The following is a 20028-nucleotide window of genomic DNA, read 5'->3' on the forward strand; positions in this document are numbered from 1 at the left end:
TCCCTCTTCATGAACTGTGCAGCTCATTACATACAGCTGACATTCATGTATCATAATATATATATAAATATGTAAGAGCATCATTGTGACGTAACCCAACTTTTGTAAACAAAAAACTTGTACAAAAATTCACCCTTGTCAGTTGATATGTTCATTTTACATAAAACACGAGTTTCCAATTAACATAGAAATTTTTACGTTATTGAAACGAAGATCTAAAAGACATGACCTTATTATCAAGTGGTGTAAACAACGAAATTATTCTGTAACGGAATGTAACTTTACATGGCTTAACCTGGCAAACTTGATCGAGGTGGGTATAGATTAGTTTAAACTGGAAAGATTTTTTTTCTGTCCAGATTAGATGGATTTAAGAGACAGCTGAAGTGATTATAGATGTTGATTGTTTGAACGTCAATTTTGTTGGTCCGCAGATACTTTATTATCAACTATATTTCTATGTAAAAGTTGTAGAAAATGATTTTCATTATGTAAGAAAATTACTACATTGAAATCATAACACAATACTGTGAAAGTACTTTAATTTGTGGATACTGATTTTAGCGGATTAGGGAAGAAACACAAGTTGGTGGATTCTTGAATTCATGGTTTTGAGAATTTCAGTTTACACATTTATGGAAATAACCTATTCGTTGGAAACCAAATTTTGTGGTTTGGCCTATACATGAAAACCAAGAAAATTAGTACCACACGAACAATAGTACTTTCACAGTATAAACAATAGCTACAATACCTAAGGGAATGTTAAATCCTCTATGTTAAAAACAAAGCCTGATAAAATTTTCACAACTTAGTAATAAAAGAAAATTCAATCACTTTTAAGCGATACAATATGTATATACACACAAATTGAATACATAAGTATTTTTACAAGAGATTATCCTTAATAAAAAGGGTGTCCACCACCAAATATCCCTATTTTTGGTTATCCAATGGATTATCTACAGAAATACAAAAGGGTTTATAGAATTGGTCTGATATTGTTTTTGTAAATAATAAAGATTTGACACACTTCAAAGACCAGCTTTAACTGCTTTTGTTTACATATTGTAATCATGGGATTATCAATGACGTTTTTTAAAGGTGCATGTCTTTTAAAAAAACAGGCAAAATGTCTTCAATATGAAACATATACATTATGTTATAAACCTAATGACCTTCAAAAATATCTGAATAAAAGTGGCCTTCTTTATTTGAAATGATCATTATTTGATCTTTTAATGCTGCTTAAACCATGAAAATTTTACAATAGAAAGTATACAAAAATTTTTTTTTAAAATTTGCCATGAGTGTACCACTCACAATACTGTCTGAAACCAATAAAGACTTGAGTTCAATTTAACTCATAAAAAGTATTCATGAATGTGACAATTGTTCCAATATTCTTGATTCAAAAAGAAATAGTGAAGTTGCATAGTGAGTGTTTTGCGACAAAAGGTACATAAAATGTACCTCACTGCCTAATTCTTGCAGTGACTGATGATCTTTGACTGTTTTCAAGTTCTTTCATACAATGAGTTCTTGTGCCCTAACATTTGGTAAATTTATAATTCAAAATAGTGCCAGGCATACTGAGTGGATTACAAGGAGATAATCCATTCTATTGAAATATATCAATCCAAGTTTATTTTTAATTATTTGAGTGTCAAATCTCATTATTGCAAAACCCATAATTGCAATAAGAAGGTTTCCAGCTTTCAAAACAGAAAGAAAATAGGGCCAAGAAAGCCAGGCTTCAAAATAAGACTTTCAAAATGAAAACAGAAATTACCTTTTTATTTGTCATATCATTGATTGTTTTCTAAACTAAGAAAAAGTCTGCAAGTCTCAAATAACATCTTTGATCCTTTTTCATCCATGATGAAGTTTGAATACACTTTGCAATCCATATCATAAGTTATCTCCCTTGAAGTTTTTTAAACAGTTCACATCATTTTCTCACAGTACAAAATATGACAAGTATTTACATGAAATTGACACCTATGACCTAATTAAGATGGATTACCTAAATGATTGACACTTTGGACATTTGATACTTATATTTCATTCAATTTTATGCAATTGAGTTCAATTTATGATTAGCCTGATTGACAGGTACATGTATGTTTTACAGATTTTTGAGAAATTAAAAAAAGATGAATTTTTAGAATTATTTTAGAAATTGTTTGTCACATTATTTGATAATGTGATTTTTTTCTTAGCTTCAAGAATTTGAACAAACTTTAATATTTGCCAAATTGTAATGCAATGATAGAAAAATTGAAGCTATGAGCCATAATTTATATGTGTAAGAAATGTAGCATTTAATAATAAGCATTCTAAAGCTAAAATTAACAATTAATAAAGAAAATAAAGATTTGTTTCCAAAAAATGAAATTTATTTGACAGAATGAAATTATTTCATCAATTTTAAAGTATTTTAAGCAAATCCATCTTAAGATTCTGTAATCAACTCTAGAAATTTAACAAAATCCTCATGAACTGACAAATACCAATCCCTTTATTAATTATTCCACAAGTATCTGTATAACAGCCGGGTCAAGAGTTCAATTTAAGCTATATATGCATATACATGCAGTAAACTACTTTATTTTCCTGATTCAGAAAGTCAATCCAATTTGCTGCTATCTTATTTTGCATCTAATTTTTTTTCTGAGATGTATTTATTTTCACCTTTTTTCCATGCTTGAAAAATTAACGAAAATAAGTTGGTTTACAGAATATCAATGAGTTACCTCCCTTATCATATTGCCATACCTTCTGTTGCGTAGTTGAGAGAGACCCACTGCTGGCAGATGCATTTAAGATGGCAGCTGACAAATCTACAACTCTTTTCTCAGCATCCATCACCAACTCATCAAGTTTGGCTGAGCGACTGTCTGATCTTTGAACTGAAAGTAGAGAAATTACGATTTTTCAACATACAATACAATGTATATAAAAAAAAAAAGACAAAATCATGAGATTTTTCTAAACATGCAGAGTAATACATCAATTTCTGAATAATCTGTACAAAAGATGTGTACTTATATTAGAACATCCAATAACATTTATGAGAACTGACTTCCTTAACCATACTCTCGAAACAATCCTGATCAAAAAATACAAATATCTCACAGTTTGTTATTGTGTCAATAGACATCCCCAATTAATGAATATTCATTAGCTGCATTTAGTCATAAATCATCACTACTTGAAATTAATTACCAAGCAAATTCAATTAACAGTAAAAAAAACTATACTTATTTATTAGTAGAGAGGTATCTAAAACATTTGGTTTTTCTTTTGTTTTAATGAGGTAAATAGCAATAAACGTAAAATACACCATCACTTGCCAAAGGCCGTCATAAAATTTGTTTAGAATGATTTGCAATATTTTGGTTGAGATGATATAGTTTGATTTGATCAGGGAAGATATTTATAGTCAACCCTGAGGAAGTTACTTTAAAAAAAAAATGACCCATTTTAAAACAAAGACATGGTTAAAATATCTAGACAGTTCTGAAATGCATCACCAATAGGACTGTGAAATTTTCAAACAACCATCATATGGTCTTAAATGTGTTTTGGTAATTTTAATTAATGATAGTCCTATTGCAATATAGTTTAGATTACTTTGCTCATAACCTAAAATATGTGTGATGTCTGACACTGATGCCTGAACTATGCACTCAATGGTGAGGACCACGTATGAGAATTGTTTCATGCATGAGGAAATGGACCCAAAGTTTCATTAAAATCCTAAAACAGAGACACAATCAAAATAATCATGTCAATGAACAAGAAGGATCACAGTTAAAGATAAAAAAATCTATATGCCTCTAATTCTTCATTGGGTGGTTACAGTGCATACACTAAAGATGTTCAAGGAATATCATCACTGTATGCGCTATATTCTTTAACAGAATAGCAAAAAAGGCAAACATAACTATACATACTGACAGCAAATATAAAGAGCTATTTATGAACCTGGAACAAAATGATTACAAAGCAACAGAAGCCAAATGTGTAAGCCATAGAACAGACAATGAAACCATTTGCTTATGGATGTCAAACATGCATGTTAAACTTGAAGATGCAAGATTGTACGGCTCATTAAAACATATATTACAAAGAATGTTGATTCCACTTCTGTTACCACAACTATTCATAAAGACACAAAACTCACAACATCAAAAGGGCATAAGATTAAAAGTATTTCAAAAGAAAAGGGAACAATATGGAATTTGCAGAATTTCTTTCATTTTTTTCTCTCATCTATTTCGTTTTTCGAAAATATCAAAAACAAACTTGAGAGATAATCCAAAACATAGAAACTGAAATCAACGACCTCGTAAAGTACGAAGTACTTTAAAGTAATTAGCTCAAGTTCTTAATTGCTCAATGAAAGACGTCTTAATTACTTAATGAATAATGAAATCTATGGAATTTGTTTTGAAAGTTTAGGGGGAGTGCTAGTCATCGAAGATATTTCACAAGTTGAATGCAAAAATGTGGTCTGACTGTTTTTGTCTTAGTGAAAAATAATGATAATGAATTGAATAACAGAAATATTTCTATGTTATTGTTTTTCTTTGTGTTCTAGTAAATCATCTAGCATGAGTAGTTTGTACTAAGAGTCTTTCTGCTTATGACAAATTTCAATTACTCAAACAATATAGAGTGCTTTGAACTCTACAATACAAATATATCTGATGATTTTTAACACATTTAACAACAATACAAGTACTTGAAGCCATAAGATGAAAAAATTGACAAGTCTATCAACTACTGAATTAAAAGATTTTCAACAACAGAGAACATCTATAAGAAAAAGGGGGTACAGAAATAAATTTAAGACTGATGACTGAGAAAATTTGTACAAAATTCTCAACTGCAACACCTTACTCCAAACAAACCACAAGAAGATATATTTGCCACAGAGACCAAGAGGAACACAAGGTGATGATTGGCTTTTAATGGTCATGATGACCCCTTCAGGTCTCACATTACTGCCCTTGCAGGTATTCTGTTAGTATCTCTTGTTAGTACATGTAGTAAACATACAATCTGTGGTAGGAAAGCCTAGCCTTCTGACAAAAATAACTTGGTTAGAGTATGTCCAACTAATGGCTAAGTTTTTGTGCTAAAAACCTTAGTACAACTGCATATAGGGTTTGTAAGTCTCAAGTGGTTTTACGAGAATAGATCCTAGTCTACCATTCAAATGCATAGAGATTCATTTTCAGAGTGTTGGGTTCAGTAAAACACATTTTCACGTAAAAATACCAATAAAAATATCAAATATCTATTTCTGCATGATAAAGAGTTAAGTAAAAGCGCAAAATAGAAAATTTTGCATTGTGATGCAGCGTTTTGAGATCCCAGACGTAAACAATAAAATGCAGACCAGTCTTCGGAATTCTGTACATTCTACATCAGAAATTCTGGTCAGGAAAATGAAACTAGAACAAGACTTACAGACCCAATTCATATAGCAAACTTACACATAGGACTTTCTCTAGCTCCGTATGAGAGCAGCAGCTTAGCCATTGGTATATTGTTGGTCATTACTGCTACATCTAAGGGAGTTAACCTCTCAGCATTTAAACTGTAAAAACAGGATGATTTTAAATTCAGTAAATTCATCAAGAAACACACAAAGAAAAAGAATAAAAAATTAAAATAAGATATCATTTAGATATCTTAGCCTTATAATTACTACTAATTCAATCAGCTGAAGTCAAATGCACTTGGAAATTTGTTTAAATTTACACTTTTTCTCAATTTGAATCACATTGAACAACAAAAGAATTTATTTAATAAATTATTATTCTAGAGGGGAAATGTAATAATTATGATTGTTTTTTTTTTTATTTAATTAAAATCACAGGTTCAATTGTTCGAACTGAATATTCAACATCTCCTGTTAACATATTTTGTGAATAAATCATACTTTACACACATATAAGGGGAGTTAACTCTAACTTCTATATTGACTATGGATAAATTGTTTTGTCATCTAATACTTAGTATTTAAATTGAAATTGACAGTGAATGAAATAGACAATACCTGTTGACGTCAACAGTATTACTTTCTAGAATGGCCTTGACAGAGTCGATATCTTGTTGTTCAACAACTTCAAACAAGGCTGAAAAAAATTAAAATGACAGTATGAAATTGACGTCAAATGCATTGCAAAATGGTATCAGTATATGTTTACTTAATCTTACATTTCATTCAACTTAGATTTTATATGAATTATTTAAATCTTTATCATAATGGATTTTTTGAGATGGTGCAAATCAAATAAGTTAGGATATTGTAATTAATGTGACAAATAATTCAAAAATTCATTGTCAAATATTTCATTAAAAATCCAACAAATTGTGCAAGATCATTACAATGGCCTACTGCATGGAAATCTTAGTGCAGTCAATTTTCATAACCTGACAATTCTAAAATAAGGATAGACAAATCCAATTGAACAGACTCCTCTAATCCATTTAGAACGGAATTGAAAAGTTTTATCTTTGCCCAAACAAAGAAATGCAATCAAGATGAACCAAACCTAACAGACAGTATCTTGAAGATCAAGTGCAGTCCAAAACAAATCATTACAAAAATAATACATGTATTAAGTAATTTATCAAATTTATCTACAAGAGTCCAATTAATTATTGTTGAAGTTGACAATTTTTTACCTTGTTCGTGTCTCAAAATGGCTCTGGGCCGATGAATGTTTTGTAAAGAATAAAGATTAGTCATGACTGTGAACTGATAAAGTTTAAATTTACCGGTAGAAATCTGATTGGCCAATCACAATGATTATTGATTTAGAATAACATTACCTAATTCGTATTATTTCCTAACATGATAGAAAAGCATGTTGATCAATATTTGAAACCGGATTGGATTTTGAAAAAAAAAAAAAAATGTTTGATATGCTTCATGAGTAAATTCTGCCTATGATTAACAAAAAACAAGTTCCACCTAGAAACTCATGATGATTCAAAAAGTACTAATTTAAAATAATCATAGTTAAAAGCCCAAAGGTATAGGTTCGATTAAACCTCAGTAAATTGTGAAATACTTGAAGTCAAAGGAAGACTTCTAGACTCAAGCTTTAAAAAAGAGGAGGGACACTTTAAAAAAAAATTATAGGAAAACTAAAAGAAACTCTTATAATAAACAGGTCAGGTATTTAGAACAGTAAAACACATCTGTTACCATCAAGCCCTGCATAAACTAGAAATCTTTTTAAATTTGAAGTTCTAGTATGGTAGCTGCTATGCAATTTGAAATCATGACCTCTGACCTACCAGAAGCATCTCCTGATCTTTTGTCCTTGTCCGATCTCCGTCTCTCATACATTTTACTTGGGGACAGTATATCTGTGTCAGTACTACTCGTTGAGCCCCGCTTCTTGGCAGCTAAAAAGGGAGAAGTAAATATTTAGAATAGCAAAAACCAATCCTCAAAGAAGAAACCTGTTATTATATTAGGCAAAGTAAAAAAAAAAACTCGAACAGAAACCAATTCTTGAGGAAGAAACCAGACACATGTACAAGGCAAAGAAAAAGAACCTGAAATATGGATAAAATTCCAAACAAAAAATAACTAATCCCTCCCCTCCTCCCCCCCCCCCAAAAAAAAAAAAAAAAACCATTAACCCCGATAAAAAATGACAATAAAAATATTTCCTTTAAAAGCTGTATGAAATGTCACTAATGGTCTCTTACACGTAATATATCACCTGTTTCCCCATTAATAACATACCAAAACTTTAAAGAAAATCTTCCCATACCCAATTTACTACTTCAAAGCCACTTACCAAATTTAAAATTTAATGGTAAGAATTCTTCGAAATCATTTTGGCAAACACATTGAACATTATACAGAACCAAAGCTTGAGCAAATCTGAGAAACGAGTTTTGGAACCGCAGAATTTATAAAATACCGCACCTGTCATCAGCACAAATAACCATTTCAATAATTAATCATCATAAATATACAAATATGGTATTTTACCTTAAGTACGCAAATTGCACTTTATTTTTTTACAAATATACCCATAAAAATTCCTGCGCAATACTGAATTTCAACTCAGTTGTTGATGATATTATGTTCGTTTTTCCGTCATAACAAAATATGAAATATGAATAATATATGATATTATTAGTTTTAATGAAAAACTACATATTGAAAATTAATGACTTGTAATGTACACTAAGTGAGGATATACATGATAAACAAATGATTTGACATCACTCAATTAATTTTTTTTCATCATTTAATAATTACAAAGAGATCATCGTCCTCAAATTCAAAACAAATTCCATTATTTTACCCGTGTGACAATATATCATCAAAACAGGACCAATGTCATCCAGCTAAAATATTTTGCTCTTTTCTGTAACTGTTTCTATTTCAAAGTAAAATGATCTCCAATAAAATGTTTTCGTTGACGCATATCAAAACAATAGATAGCCTTTTAGTTTCTGTAACAATTAAAAACTAAAAATCAAGGACAGTGACCCAGTGAAAGGGAAAGGAAGAGGGCATGGGCCGTATGCCCATTGAAGCTGAAAATGGCCTTTTGAAATTACAAGATTTTACTTAGAATGTACTAAATGGTACATTAACATCTTGAATGCTTGTAATAAATACTGAAAATGACCCATTTGAAAAAAATAAAAATAGTGCCCTAACATCACATGAACCCATTCTGGACTGTTTAGACAGGTGGTTCAAAATACATCTAAATTGTTAAAAAAGGGACTTCAAAAACTATCTGGTTTCTAGAGGTTTTGACATTTTCAGGATTCTCATACATCTTCAAATATCAAACTCCTTATTTACAGAAACTTTCTTCACTACTTTTAAACAGAGATGTACCAAAATATTTATTAAGCCCTTTTGCTTTGAACAATTTCTTGTCTTAATTAAACAAATTATGAAGCCCTGAATCAAAATTGAATTAAACATTTCAGACTTACCAATATAAAATTCCCTCAAGAAATGGTTTCGAACTTTAGACAAAACCAGGTCCAACTTATCCATGGCCATTGTATCTCATAATATTTTGATTCAATTAATTTCTGACATGACTCTTCTCTACCCGTATTACAGAACTGGACCAATTTAATTCTATTATGAATCAGTGAATTTGAAATGGGGATTTGCCAAACAATATTACTTTGTTTCATTGCATGCCTTCGACGATTATGTGTTATTAATATTTAATGTTATTACCAGCAGGATTAGTTTTGAACGTTTTTTTCCGTCAACAATAAGTGGTCTTGTATTACACATAAATTGAGTAAGATTATTTCTTATTATTTACAACATGACGTGATCAGCAGGCCTCTTGCTACTGAAAAGTGTTTCCTTTCATGTAATACTATATAAGCATGATAATGCTTTTTTTTTTTGCAAAGAACCGGACCCATTTTCAGCACAATGAATGAACATGTAACATTTTTACCTCTTGATAGAGAAGTCAATAGGTTTTGTTTTGTGGCAATTTCACACTCGATTCAAACTTTGCCATTTTTTTTTCTTTGATTAAACACAACTTTATTCTGCATTGTGCAGTACTAATTACTTTATAGAACATTTCACACTTATCTTAATTACAAATTCTTCCATTATACAATTTATACAAAGAGACCATTCTCAAATAATTAAATTTGATATGTGAATTTTAGGGAGAGAAAACAATTTTACTTATTATCAACTTATTTCAAACCAGGGATATTTCTCACGAAGAAAAAAAGCATTGTTACTGGATCAGAAAAAAAAAAAGAGAAATCTAATTTAAACATTAACATGTTTCCTCCAATCCATCATCATTTTTCAATTTTTTATATACTTACTCGATCAGTATTCGTCATGCAATATGCATAAAAAAAAGGATCATATTGTAGCTCCTACTAAAAGTTATATTTATAACAATTATTCAAATACACTTAACAAACATAAATAATTAAAGAAACCACAGAAATGCACTCAAACTATTTCAATTACCATTTTACTTATTGAACTCGCTAAGCAGTACTCAGCATCTACTCGTGTTACAAAATAACTCAATAAACTCACAAACTACTATTTTTGATCCACGGTGAGAAGACTGGTATCCATTCATGTTTCTAAGTTGAGCTGGAGCACTGGGAGAGGGTAACAGACCACAGGGGGAATCTCGAGATGGGGAGTGTGATGGTTCATTATTGTTCTGAGACATGAAAATCTTTATGGTTCTTCCATCTCCACTGAAATAGAAAAAAAGGTAAAATGACCTTCGAGTTTTCCTTCAATCATGGCATATTTAAACCAAGTTCAAAGAATATGGCAGGATGGCATAGGTAGATTTGGGAATTTTTTTGATTACAACAATGTCCCCCCCTCCTTTTCCAGCAAAAAAACAAGATAAAACAAAACAAATAAAAATGGCACAAAACCATTGACTCAAGAATCCTGTGTACCCTGGATGCTTTTAGTTGATTTCAGAATTTTTCATTTAAGTTTATGACCAGTCTCCCCATAAAACATGTATATACACATGTGTAGTATGATATTGCCTTGAAAACTCAAAAAAACTAAATATTATTGCAAAAAAAATATTTAAAAAAATTACACATGTGCACGCTTGAAATCAAGCAAGGTGGCAAACACTGACAGATCTTACCTGTGTATAAATTCAGAACAGCTTAATAAACACCTTAAGAAAAATTTCCTGACTATATATAAGATGAAATTACGATTGGCCTAGTTTTTATGACGGTATAGTGACAGGGTGATAGGATCTATATTGAACATAGGAATTTTTTACTTCACTAATCTTATGATAAATGGTCTTGTGTTAATTTTTACATCAACTGCCTTTTAACCCAGAGGGTTGACCCCATTTTTTTTTCAATTATAGATATGGTTGAAGATCAAACAAGCATGAAGGTAAAATTGCATTTGTCCATAAAAAACCAGTGTATCATGGCAAACTAATTCCTATCAGCTACCAAATAAAAATAAACAAGGATTGACAAATGAAGTCTCTTTCAGGCTTGCTACATGTCTCTCTATATGTTTTCCTTAAAATTAAAATGATTATTATCAAATATTATACACTGTAATTTTACACAAAGAAAACTAATTTCAGATCAAGAAAATAATTTCATTGATCAACATATTAAGATTTTCGAAACTAGACACTTCATTCACCATCACTCTGCAGTACACTCTCCACCCCCCCCCTACACACACACTTTTGATCCTTAATGTCCAAGAATTGAAAAAAAGGATACAAATGAAAAATGAACATTATCCTCCTTCAAAGATGACTAACATTAAATAATATCATAGATGTATATATATATCTTAGCAATAAAACAAATGTAGTAACTCACCTCAGTGAAAATCTATGTTTTTTAAGCCATGAGATATGGTATATTGGAAACATTTAAATAAAACAAGTTAGAACATTTTTAAGTTTAGCGCTATAACTCCACCTAAGATGGTTTGTATTTGATTCCATTTAATTTTGACACAAACAGTAGTCATATCTTACATGGGCACAAACTGGACTTTTGTCACCCAAAACAATTGTATCAAAATTTTATACACGCCATTGTGATTTTTCATTCACAATGGGTAATTGTTCACAAAATACTGTTAATAAACCTGCCACATAACATGCAAACATAAATTTAAAACATGTTCCTTGCATTCATGACAATTGATAATAATTAATTGATGTTAAGGTGCATTTCAAATTTTAATTGTATGTAAATTAGCAAGAAATTCACAGATCGTGAAGCTTTATCTTCGTCTGGGTTGTCAAAAGAAGTGAAAAGATTTGAAAGAACATGTGTTCCCTAAGGTTAACTAAGGTTAATAAATTGCAAGCATCCCTTTGAAAAAGTGAGCTACGTAGTTTTAAAGAGTAATCAAGGGAACCAAGTTTATAGCAGTAATCAACAGAATGTAATCCAGGGACAGACCAGATATGGAAAACAGACATGCACAACAAAGAACATAGAGTAACTAAAATCATACAAACAAAGTAATAAAAGCAAATGAGCAACTCGGACTCAACTAAAAACTGGGAGCATGGACCAGGTGCACCGGTAGGGTAAGCGTCCTCTGCTTTTCTAGAAACACCCGCCGAGTTGCTCATAAAAAGTCAAGGATGTGCTTGTGGTATGAACTGAACCAAGACGTAGTTATCATGTTACCAGTGGCTTTGTACAAATTGAACACATTTACATTTCAGTTCCAGAACATTTTATGGTTATTACTCTTCCGCAAAATATCTAGGAGGGAAGGGGGCCCAAAGTCCATTGTGGCCCCAGAAACATAAAGGATGAGGAGAGGAAGATTCTGAACCATGTTCTCTTCATACCAAAATAAATCTAATTTCAAAATGAGGCCTTAAAATAATTTACTTAACCCCCTCCCCCCCCCCCAAATTTATACCAGTTCCGGTCTCATCAGTATTTTAAATTAACAATGACTTGATGGGTCAAAATATTATACAGAAAAAATAGTAAAGTGATACATGCAACCTTCAATAAACAAAAAAAAAGGGGCAAAAACATAAAGAATGTGGAAAATGTTAGAATACATGTATAATGGATATAATAGGAAAATCTACCATATTTTCTGGAGGATACATACTGAGATTTTCTTGTGTCAACAATGCTGTGCAATGCAATAAATTGGAAGAATTTAGCACAAATTTGCATGACAGGAAAAATCTGTGGAAATTGCATGGTGATAATTGTTCTATCTAGAACATAGTACTGGAGTGATTGCTTGAGGATATGACACAACAGACTTACTCTTCCACAAGGCTGAAATAGTGATACATCATTCATAAAAACAGAAAAACCCAAATAATTTTAAAAAATTCAGTTTAAATTTAATCTGTGTGAGAGGGTGTAGTTTTTGATAGAAAATAATCTCACAGCAATTTGCAATCGAGTTTCATTAAAATCCATAAGAATTAATTCAACTGTCCAATATATATACAGCATTAAACATTCTTCTGGTCTACAACCTGTGTTTATTGTATCTAAGTACAACTTATCATTCCAGTAACTGTGATATATACAACTCCATGTTCCAGCAGCATTCTAAAAGACTATATCAATCTTTTTAAAAAACTATGAAAATTCTGTATTCTAGAAGTACTGACAGTGATTAAAGACAGGGGAGATATTTTTCTTACATCTTACGAAACAATAGTGCAATTCTATAGGAAAACTACAAAAAACCTGCAAGCAAAACTTGCCACCTCCACATCCTAAGAATCATAAAAGTCAAAATATAAATGGCTGTGAAAGCGGAAATTGCATACCTACATATAATGCTTCTGTCTGTGATAAAATACGTGCAGAGCAAACTGTACTGAAAAAAGGTGTGCACAACAAACGGACAGACACCATTATCACTTCATACCTCAGAATTGTTTTTTAACTGGGGACAAAAAACTAACAAAAAATGGACCTTTTTGGTGGTCACAAGATTTGCAAGATATAAAATGTGGGTGTTAAGTGTGTGTGTGTATCGTCAGGAAGTGTCCTTCAGAGAGTTGAAGGAAAAAAATGACTAGTACCTTAAAACTGTGCATTTTTTTATGAATCTCTGCCTGAAATTTAGACAAAATTGTACATGATTTTGCCACTATTTTTTTTATCCTCAACCAGTGAAGAGCTCTATAACGGTAACACAAACCCTATATCCCCTACTTATAAAACACATGTACAAACACATAAACAGTACAAACTAAAACATAAAAACAAAGACAAAATCTGACCTGTAGCCCTCATTAATATTCATCTGATTAATTAACCTGTCCTAATTTGCATATAGGTACTTACAGTGAATAAGTTTTTCTCCTGAAATTGGTCACAACACACTACAATTTTTTCTTTGAATTTTGTTGTAGAATATGAACTAATCCAATATACTACAAATTGTTTACATAAAACTTTTGTAGTTGATCAATCAAATTAAACTGCCAGGTATATAAAAGGTGAAAAAGACTGGTTACCTATTCAAACCATATATTATCGAAATATTTGTAATTTAATGGAGGATTCTTTCCATCAAATTCATAGGAAAAATGTTATCGACTGGGAAATTAATCTAAATAAAAGGAGCATGTTTAAACTTGGATGAGTGTATTATTTGTATATATTGTATTTATACAACCAAACTTCAAAGGAATAACTGATGATTCCTAACCTAATAATTTTAAATAAAAATTTCTCCTTAAATTTTTTTTTTTTCTGGAAAAAATAATCTTGAAAAATCAAACTTTTAGTTTACAAAATTTAAAAGCTACTGTTTTTGAAACTGTTTCTAAAGCTTTGACAAGTGTTATTGACAATTTCAGTCCATAAATTATGAATACTTAAAATTAAAGACTTATTTCGTTTTAAGTGACATCAAATAGGGTATTAAAAGCCTCTTTTTTTAATTTTTCAATATGATGCTTAATACAAATTAGTTGCATGATTTTTTATTAATATTCACACTAGAGGGATCAAAGGGGTTTTAAACCCAAAACAGAACACCTGATTGTTAGAAGATTCATATTTACAAATAAAAACTTGACTTTCTACTGACTTCAAAGTCAAAAGACTGTGTCCTGAAGGCATGTTTATCAAGCCACACTTTATGTAACAAAGGGGGATAACTCAACATAATACCTTATGGATTTATGTAATAATTCCCCTTTTCATAAATAATCCTTGATAACAAATTTGCTTGTCCTTGTTTATGTAATGTCTGGAGTTTAAAGGGAAAGTGAAGAAAATTTTATTATGTACTTTGACAAAGATTTTATCTGAGGTAGAAAAATGTAATTAGTAATCATGCATGCTTGAATTTCTTTGCCTAATTTTATCTACAGCACAGAATATCAAACCAAAATACAGTCAAACCTGTGAAAGTGACAACCTGTATGCAACCTGTTTTAAATGGCTATAGTTAAAAATCCCTACCGTAATGCATTATATGTAGAATTAACCTGTATATAAATACCACCTGCATTATGTGACTATGATATACAGGTAGCTTTTATAAATCAACTAAGGCAGATTGACTGTAGTTCATTTATTTTTCTGCTTCTATAATCAAAAAAAAAAAATATCTGTATCTGTATACCCCAAAAAGTAGAAAAAATAACAGCAAAATTTAAAAGTTTTGAATAATTTTTTAAAAGATTTAACAACCTTAAAACTAATTAATTAAAAAAAACATGAAAGTGATTTACCTGCCTAATATTCATAATAATGTCAGGAGAGAAGAGAAATTGAATTTTTCAAGATTTAAAAAAGAAAATATTGAATTTTTGAATGTAAATATGAAAATGAATTGACGTCAATCTCAGTGAAAGTGTATACGCGTTAATTAAAGATTAAAAAGTAATTACGAAACCACAGAAAACTTTTTATGGTTAGTTAATTTACTTTCACATTAAATTACCATTTAAAGTAAATGAAACTCAAATTACAAAAAAATTGTTTTCATAAAATTGTAAACTGTATTTTCTCAGTTATCTCCCTTTGTACATTATAGTGATCTTTGAGTAAAGCTAAAAGCATTGAAAATAAATAAAGTACGGGTTTGTACAAGTTATTTATAGATGTCCATGTATTACTATAAAAAAATGGTATAAATCTAACATACAGATTTCAAACAAATCAAGCCATGAACCTTATTAGACATGTGAAACCTACCAGTCGAGACTGACAGACCTCTGCCTTTCTTGGAGGACATCATTCTTAATTCTATCCTTCTGACTCAAACATCGAGTGACTTTACTGTGGAACCCACTGAAATCAAATACCAAAACATTCAAAGTCACTGAAAGTCCATATTTTAACTAAAACAGAATGTTTTAAGTGGTACTTAGTCACACTAATGACTTTGTTACTGTTGTACGCATGGAAGAGAAAATATAAGCTGATGGCCCACTAAAAATATTTTGTAACAAATTAAGATTTGAATATCACATATTTCTAGAAAGTTCAAGATTAACATATGTGAAGTAAGACTCCTCCTCCATAGAATAAAAACTTACGAAGCAGTCTTGCGAGAATCATGCAAATTCTGTAAAATGTGATTCACCTGAAAAAAGGCTACATATTTTTATTTTTGTTATTCAGTTGCTTTATAGGTCTGTATGATGGAATGTATAATTATTCATTCAAATATGTCTGCTCTTAGGAGATAATCCACATAGAAACCAATAGTTTCTATTGTATTTTAGTGTCATTTACAGAGTTATCTCCCTTAATTTTGAATTCTACAGTACATTCTATATAATTTTTATCTTCTATGAACAAGGGTTACATGTAACTTTATGTTTACTATGACATTTTAAACAAAATATCAAAAATAAAAATATGTAGGCTTTCCAACCATGAATCACATTTTGCATGATTCTTACATGGAGTGCTACTTAAATACAAACCAAGTGAGGTGACAGACAAACAGATAAATAGGCAAACATTCAAAATCAACATGCCCCACTTGTTAGATACTTTGAAAGTACTATAGTTATTGGGGTACCAATTTTTGTGCTTTTTGTGGGTAGGTCAAAGCAAGAAATTTGTTTCTTAATGAAAATTGATGTGTACATTAAAAACCTAAAAACCAAGAATTCAAGAAACTGGATCTCGTGTAGTACCCTAAATCCACAAAAAATTGTTATCCATGAATAAAAATACTTTCACAGTACAGGAAAAGCATAAAAATACTTAAACATACATGTAATGTTACACCTATATTAAAATTACCTCTACCTGATGGTATCCAAAAAGGTACATCCATTACCAGTATATGTAACGAAGTAAAGACGGAAATGTTCTAATTTACAGGACAAAAAATCTTCAATTCAAACCACAACAAAACTGTTAAAACTACTTCATCAAAACAACATCATGATTTCGCCAGTTTTTTTCCTCTATGGCATGCCATTACTATCAGTAATCATTATATATATATAATTTATAGCATGTATAAATTATATATAAATAAAAATCTTTACCATTTAAAGACAGACGAACTAATAATAGGCTACTACCTATAACATTTAAACTTTTATAGCCAGCTTTAAATTGCGTTTTATGCATTTTTTATTCACACGTTTATTGTTAATTTGTGAAAATCTATCTTTAATATACATGTCTGTTACAAAGTCCTATTTTTGAGTGAGAATCTCTATATTGTAAAATGTGTCAACACTTAGTCCCTTAATGTGTAAGGCTACATTTGTGTTCTGGTTTTATGCAATGCAGATACATGATAATCAGGCTTAAAGAGTTTTTCCTGCACAGGAGTTCAAACTAGTGTGGGTCTAAGCTCCGTGATACTCAATTTCTGACCATTAATCCTGTTTATTGACACTTTAATGAGGCTTTCTGCTTTTCCTCAAAAGGATCATAGATTTGTAACTTGGAAAAATCCAGCACCTTCTACTCTTAAAAGAAAATTAAAACCCCATGTTTCATCGCCATATGAGGCCCCATAACTTTTAGACACAAAAGGATAATGAAAAAACGAGACCTTTATCACAACAAATACCCCCCAAAAATTTAATTAAAAACTTGGTTTAAGTGTTTATGATATAGTGTCAAGCACTACACAGACAGCCAGACATGATGATCACAAGTTGGGCAAATACACAGATATCTCAAGATATGGCTGGTATAGAGAGTAAAGAATTCAATAAGACAATAAAACAATTTGTTTTAATAAACAGGGCAAGCGTTCAATTATCATGAATTAATTTCAATGGACTTCAATGGGAAAATAAAAGTACATTCAAATTCTTTAAGTTGAATAAATAACCATTTGATTAGCTTATTCACTGAAAAAAATTGAAGTTTCTAATCCTTTCATAACCTTAATCTCATTTTAACAATCAGGAAGCATGAAATACTTGATTTTTACCAATTAAGAAGTTAGAGTTATCTCTCTTCCTCCATTAAATGACTTCAAAAACCAACTTATTTGAAAGAGGAAAACAGTTAAAAAAGATTGCCACTTGCTACAATTATGGCTTGTGACTAAGTCCATTTTTGATCCTTGTAGTGAATGTACCTCTAGCACTTGTATAGTGCTAACAACTCTTAATATCAGGATCTTAAAATAACAAAATGGCCTTCAAAAGTTTGGTGGCATGTTACCAAGTATACACTATCATTTAACCAAAAAAAAAAATATATGTCAAGTGTCAATCCCTAAATCATCTAAAATTTCATTTGCAATAAATGTATTGTGAATTCTAATTGTCTTGGAAGTAAAATTGTATTAGAATTCCGTAACACAATGCATAGTAGGAAATTTAAAGCTAATTTGTTTTCCAGTAAATTAGTAAAATGAGCAAGTAACAATTTTCAGCATTGAAGCAGAGATACCATAATTGTTTGAAATTAAACTCTGAATGACCCATACTGATATACAAGAAATAAATTATTGTCACAAAAAATCTAATTAAAATTCCTTAAAGTATATTACCTTCAAACATTGAGTTTCATTAAAAATTTATAACATTTGTCATGGTTCAATTAAGAGCATGTTAATACTTGCCATTTAGATTTTCCGAACAGTAGTTTGTAAAGGGATTGTTCTTAATGAGTTCGTCAGATATGGTTTCAAATTTACCTTCTGGGTTTAAAAGTTCATGATATTTTGAAAGTCTCCCAAGAAAACAACAAAAAATTTTCACCATTCTATATATATATATCGGAGAAGACCTCCGATATGGCGGTTAATTTTCATGGATTGCTAATTTTGGCTTATTTTAGTGGTCTGTACAATAAAAACATAATAAATTCCAAAAAATATATTTTCCCTGAGTACCATTTAGCACATGCCAAAAAATGTCATCTTTCATATAGTATTATTTAAGGAATGACTGTTACATTTTTTCTACGAAGAAATTACCTCAATCACGTGATGCACACTTAATACCTTGTGTAGCGGTTATTTTCAAGTGCGCACAGCAGGCATTGATATTATTTCCAATTTGACCAAAAAAATATGAGTCATTCCATATAATTTTATTCTAGTATCAAAATTCAACAAGCAAACCACTGAAAAAGGTTGATAATGTCAGTCATATACAAAAATTTGGACTGTAAGATGATGGACAAAATTTTTTATCCAATCAGAAAGCATGTTAATTCTGAAATTAAAGTATTCACGGATATCCATGATTATGCCAATCCATGAATTCAAATTTCTTTTTAAAAAAGGTTAACTAATGGGACATTCAGTTTCAGCTAAAGTCAAGATCTAGGACAGTCCTTAATGAAATGTTGAAAGACCAAGGTCATAAAAAATTTTGAATCAAGATTTTTTCATGAATCCTTCACTTCTGTGCTTCATTCTCTGTAAGGGGATGACCATTTGATATTAAGGGGGTCATCATATGATAATTTTGGGCTTGGAAACATATCATAATCATGTAATTGTGAAAAATACGCGATAACGGTTTATAAACTGAAACATATGATCATCCTTTTATGCTCCGTTATAATAATCATATATTATAAACCATAAATTTCTCATGTCAAAGTCATATGAAAGGCTTAAAATATTTTTTCTCCCTTACTTAACATCAAAATATTTATTTTCAAAAATATATATTGTCTAAGTCAAATTAATATTTATTCTAAAAATTCTACCTCGCCATCCCCCTCAAAATCTAATTTTTGTCCCTAAGCAGCATTAAGCAGTGACATTTTGTCCTAAATGCACTGGTTATGTCATATAATTAAAGTTCTAGCAATTGACTTTATTTTCACTCTATAGTTACAGAAACTGACACAGGAAGGCTCTTTAACTGAACAAGACAAACACGGTCTCCTGATTAACATCTGTCAACTTGAACTAACTATGGAAAATACATTTACTTCGGCAACAGCATCAAGTAGCTCAATACTGCATCTTTTATTGGCAGGAATTGTGTCAATGTTCCAGTGGTACAGCTTTAAAGGAAAAGCGACATTAAG

The 20028-nt window shown here is 30.5% G+C and overlaps 1 protein-coding gene and 1 long non-coding RNA gene across 7 annotated transcripts in view; one reads left to right on the top strand and one right to left on the bottom strand.

Annotated features, from left to right (window-relative positions):
* Nucleotides 1-20028, bottom strand: part of LOC148620207 (ankyrin repeat and fibronectin type-III domain-containing protein 1-like) — a 208995-nt gene that overhangs the window by 11728 nt on the left and 177239 nt on the right. For 4 of the 6 annotated variants that reach the window (XM_088580895.1, XM_088580893.1, XM_088580897.1 and 1 more), the window contains 7 exons: nucleotides 15745-15840; nucleotides 13879-13896; nucleotides 10103-10272; nucleotides 7324-7434; nucleotides 6074-6152; nucleotides 5508-5611; nucleotides 2779-2912 (listed from right to left, as the gene is read on the bottom strand). In XM_088580895.1, the coding sequence (XP_088437021.1) occupies nucleotides 2779-2912; nucleotides 5508-5611; nucleotides 6074-6152; nucleotides 7324-7434; nucleotides 10103-10272; nucleotides 13879-13896; nucleotides 15745-15840 (712 nt within the window). The remainder of the gene's footprint in view (nucleotides 1-2778; nucleotides 2913-5507; nucleotides 5612-6073; nucleotides 6153-7323; nucleotides 7435-10102; nucleotides 10273-13878; nucleotides 13897-15744; nucleotides 15841-20028) is intronic. The other 2 variants (XM_088580896.1, XM_088580899.1) reach the window with 1 other exon arrangement.
* On the top strand, nucleotides 90-12394 carry LOC148620208 (uncharacterized). The gene is made up of 3 exons (XR_015921744.1): nucleotides 90-313; nucleotides 10926-10954; nucleotides 12270-12394. It is a non-coding gene; the product is annotated as an uncharacterized LOC148620208 (long non-coding RNA).

Source organism: Perna viridis, chromosome 4 (assembly GCF_037379345.1).
Source record: "Perna viridis isolate PV_CMFRI_1.1 ecotype Kerala chromosome 4, ASM3737934v1, whole genome shotgun sequence".
Classification (NCBI taxonomy): domain Eukaryota; kingdom Metazoa; phylum Mollusca; class Bivalvia; order Mytilida; family Mytilidae; genus Perna; species Perna viridis.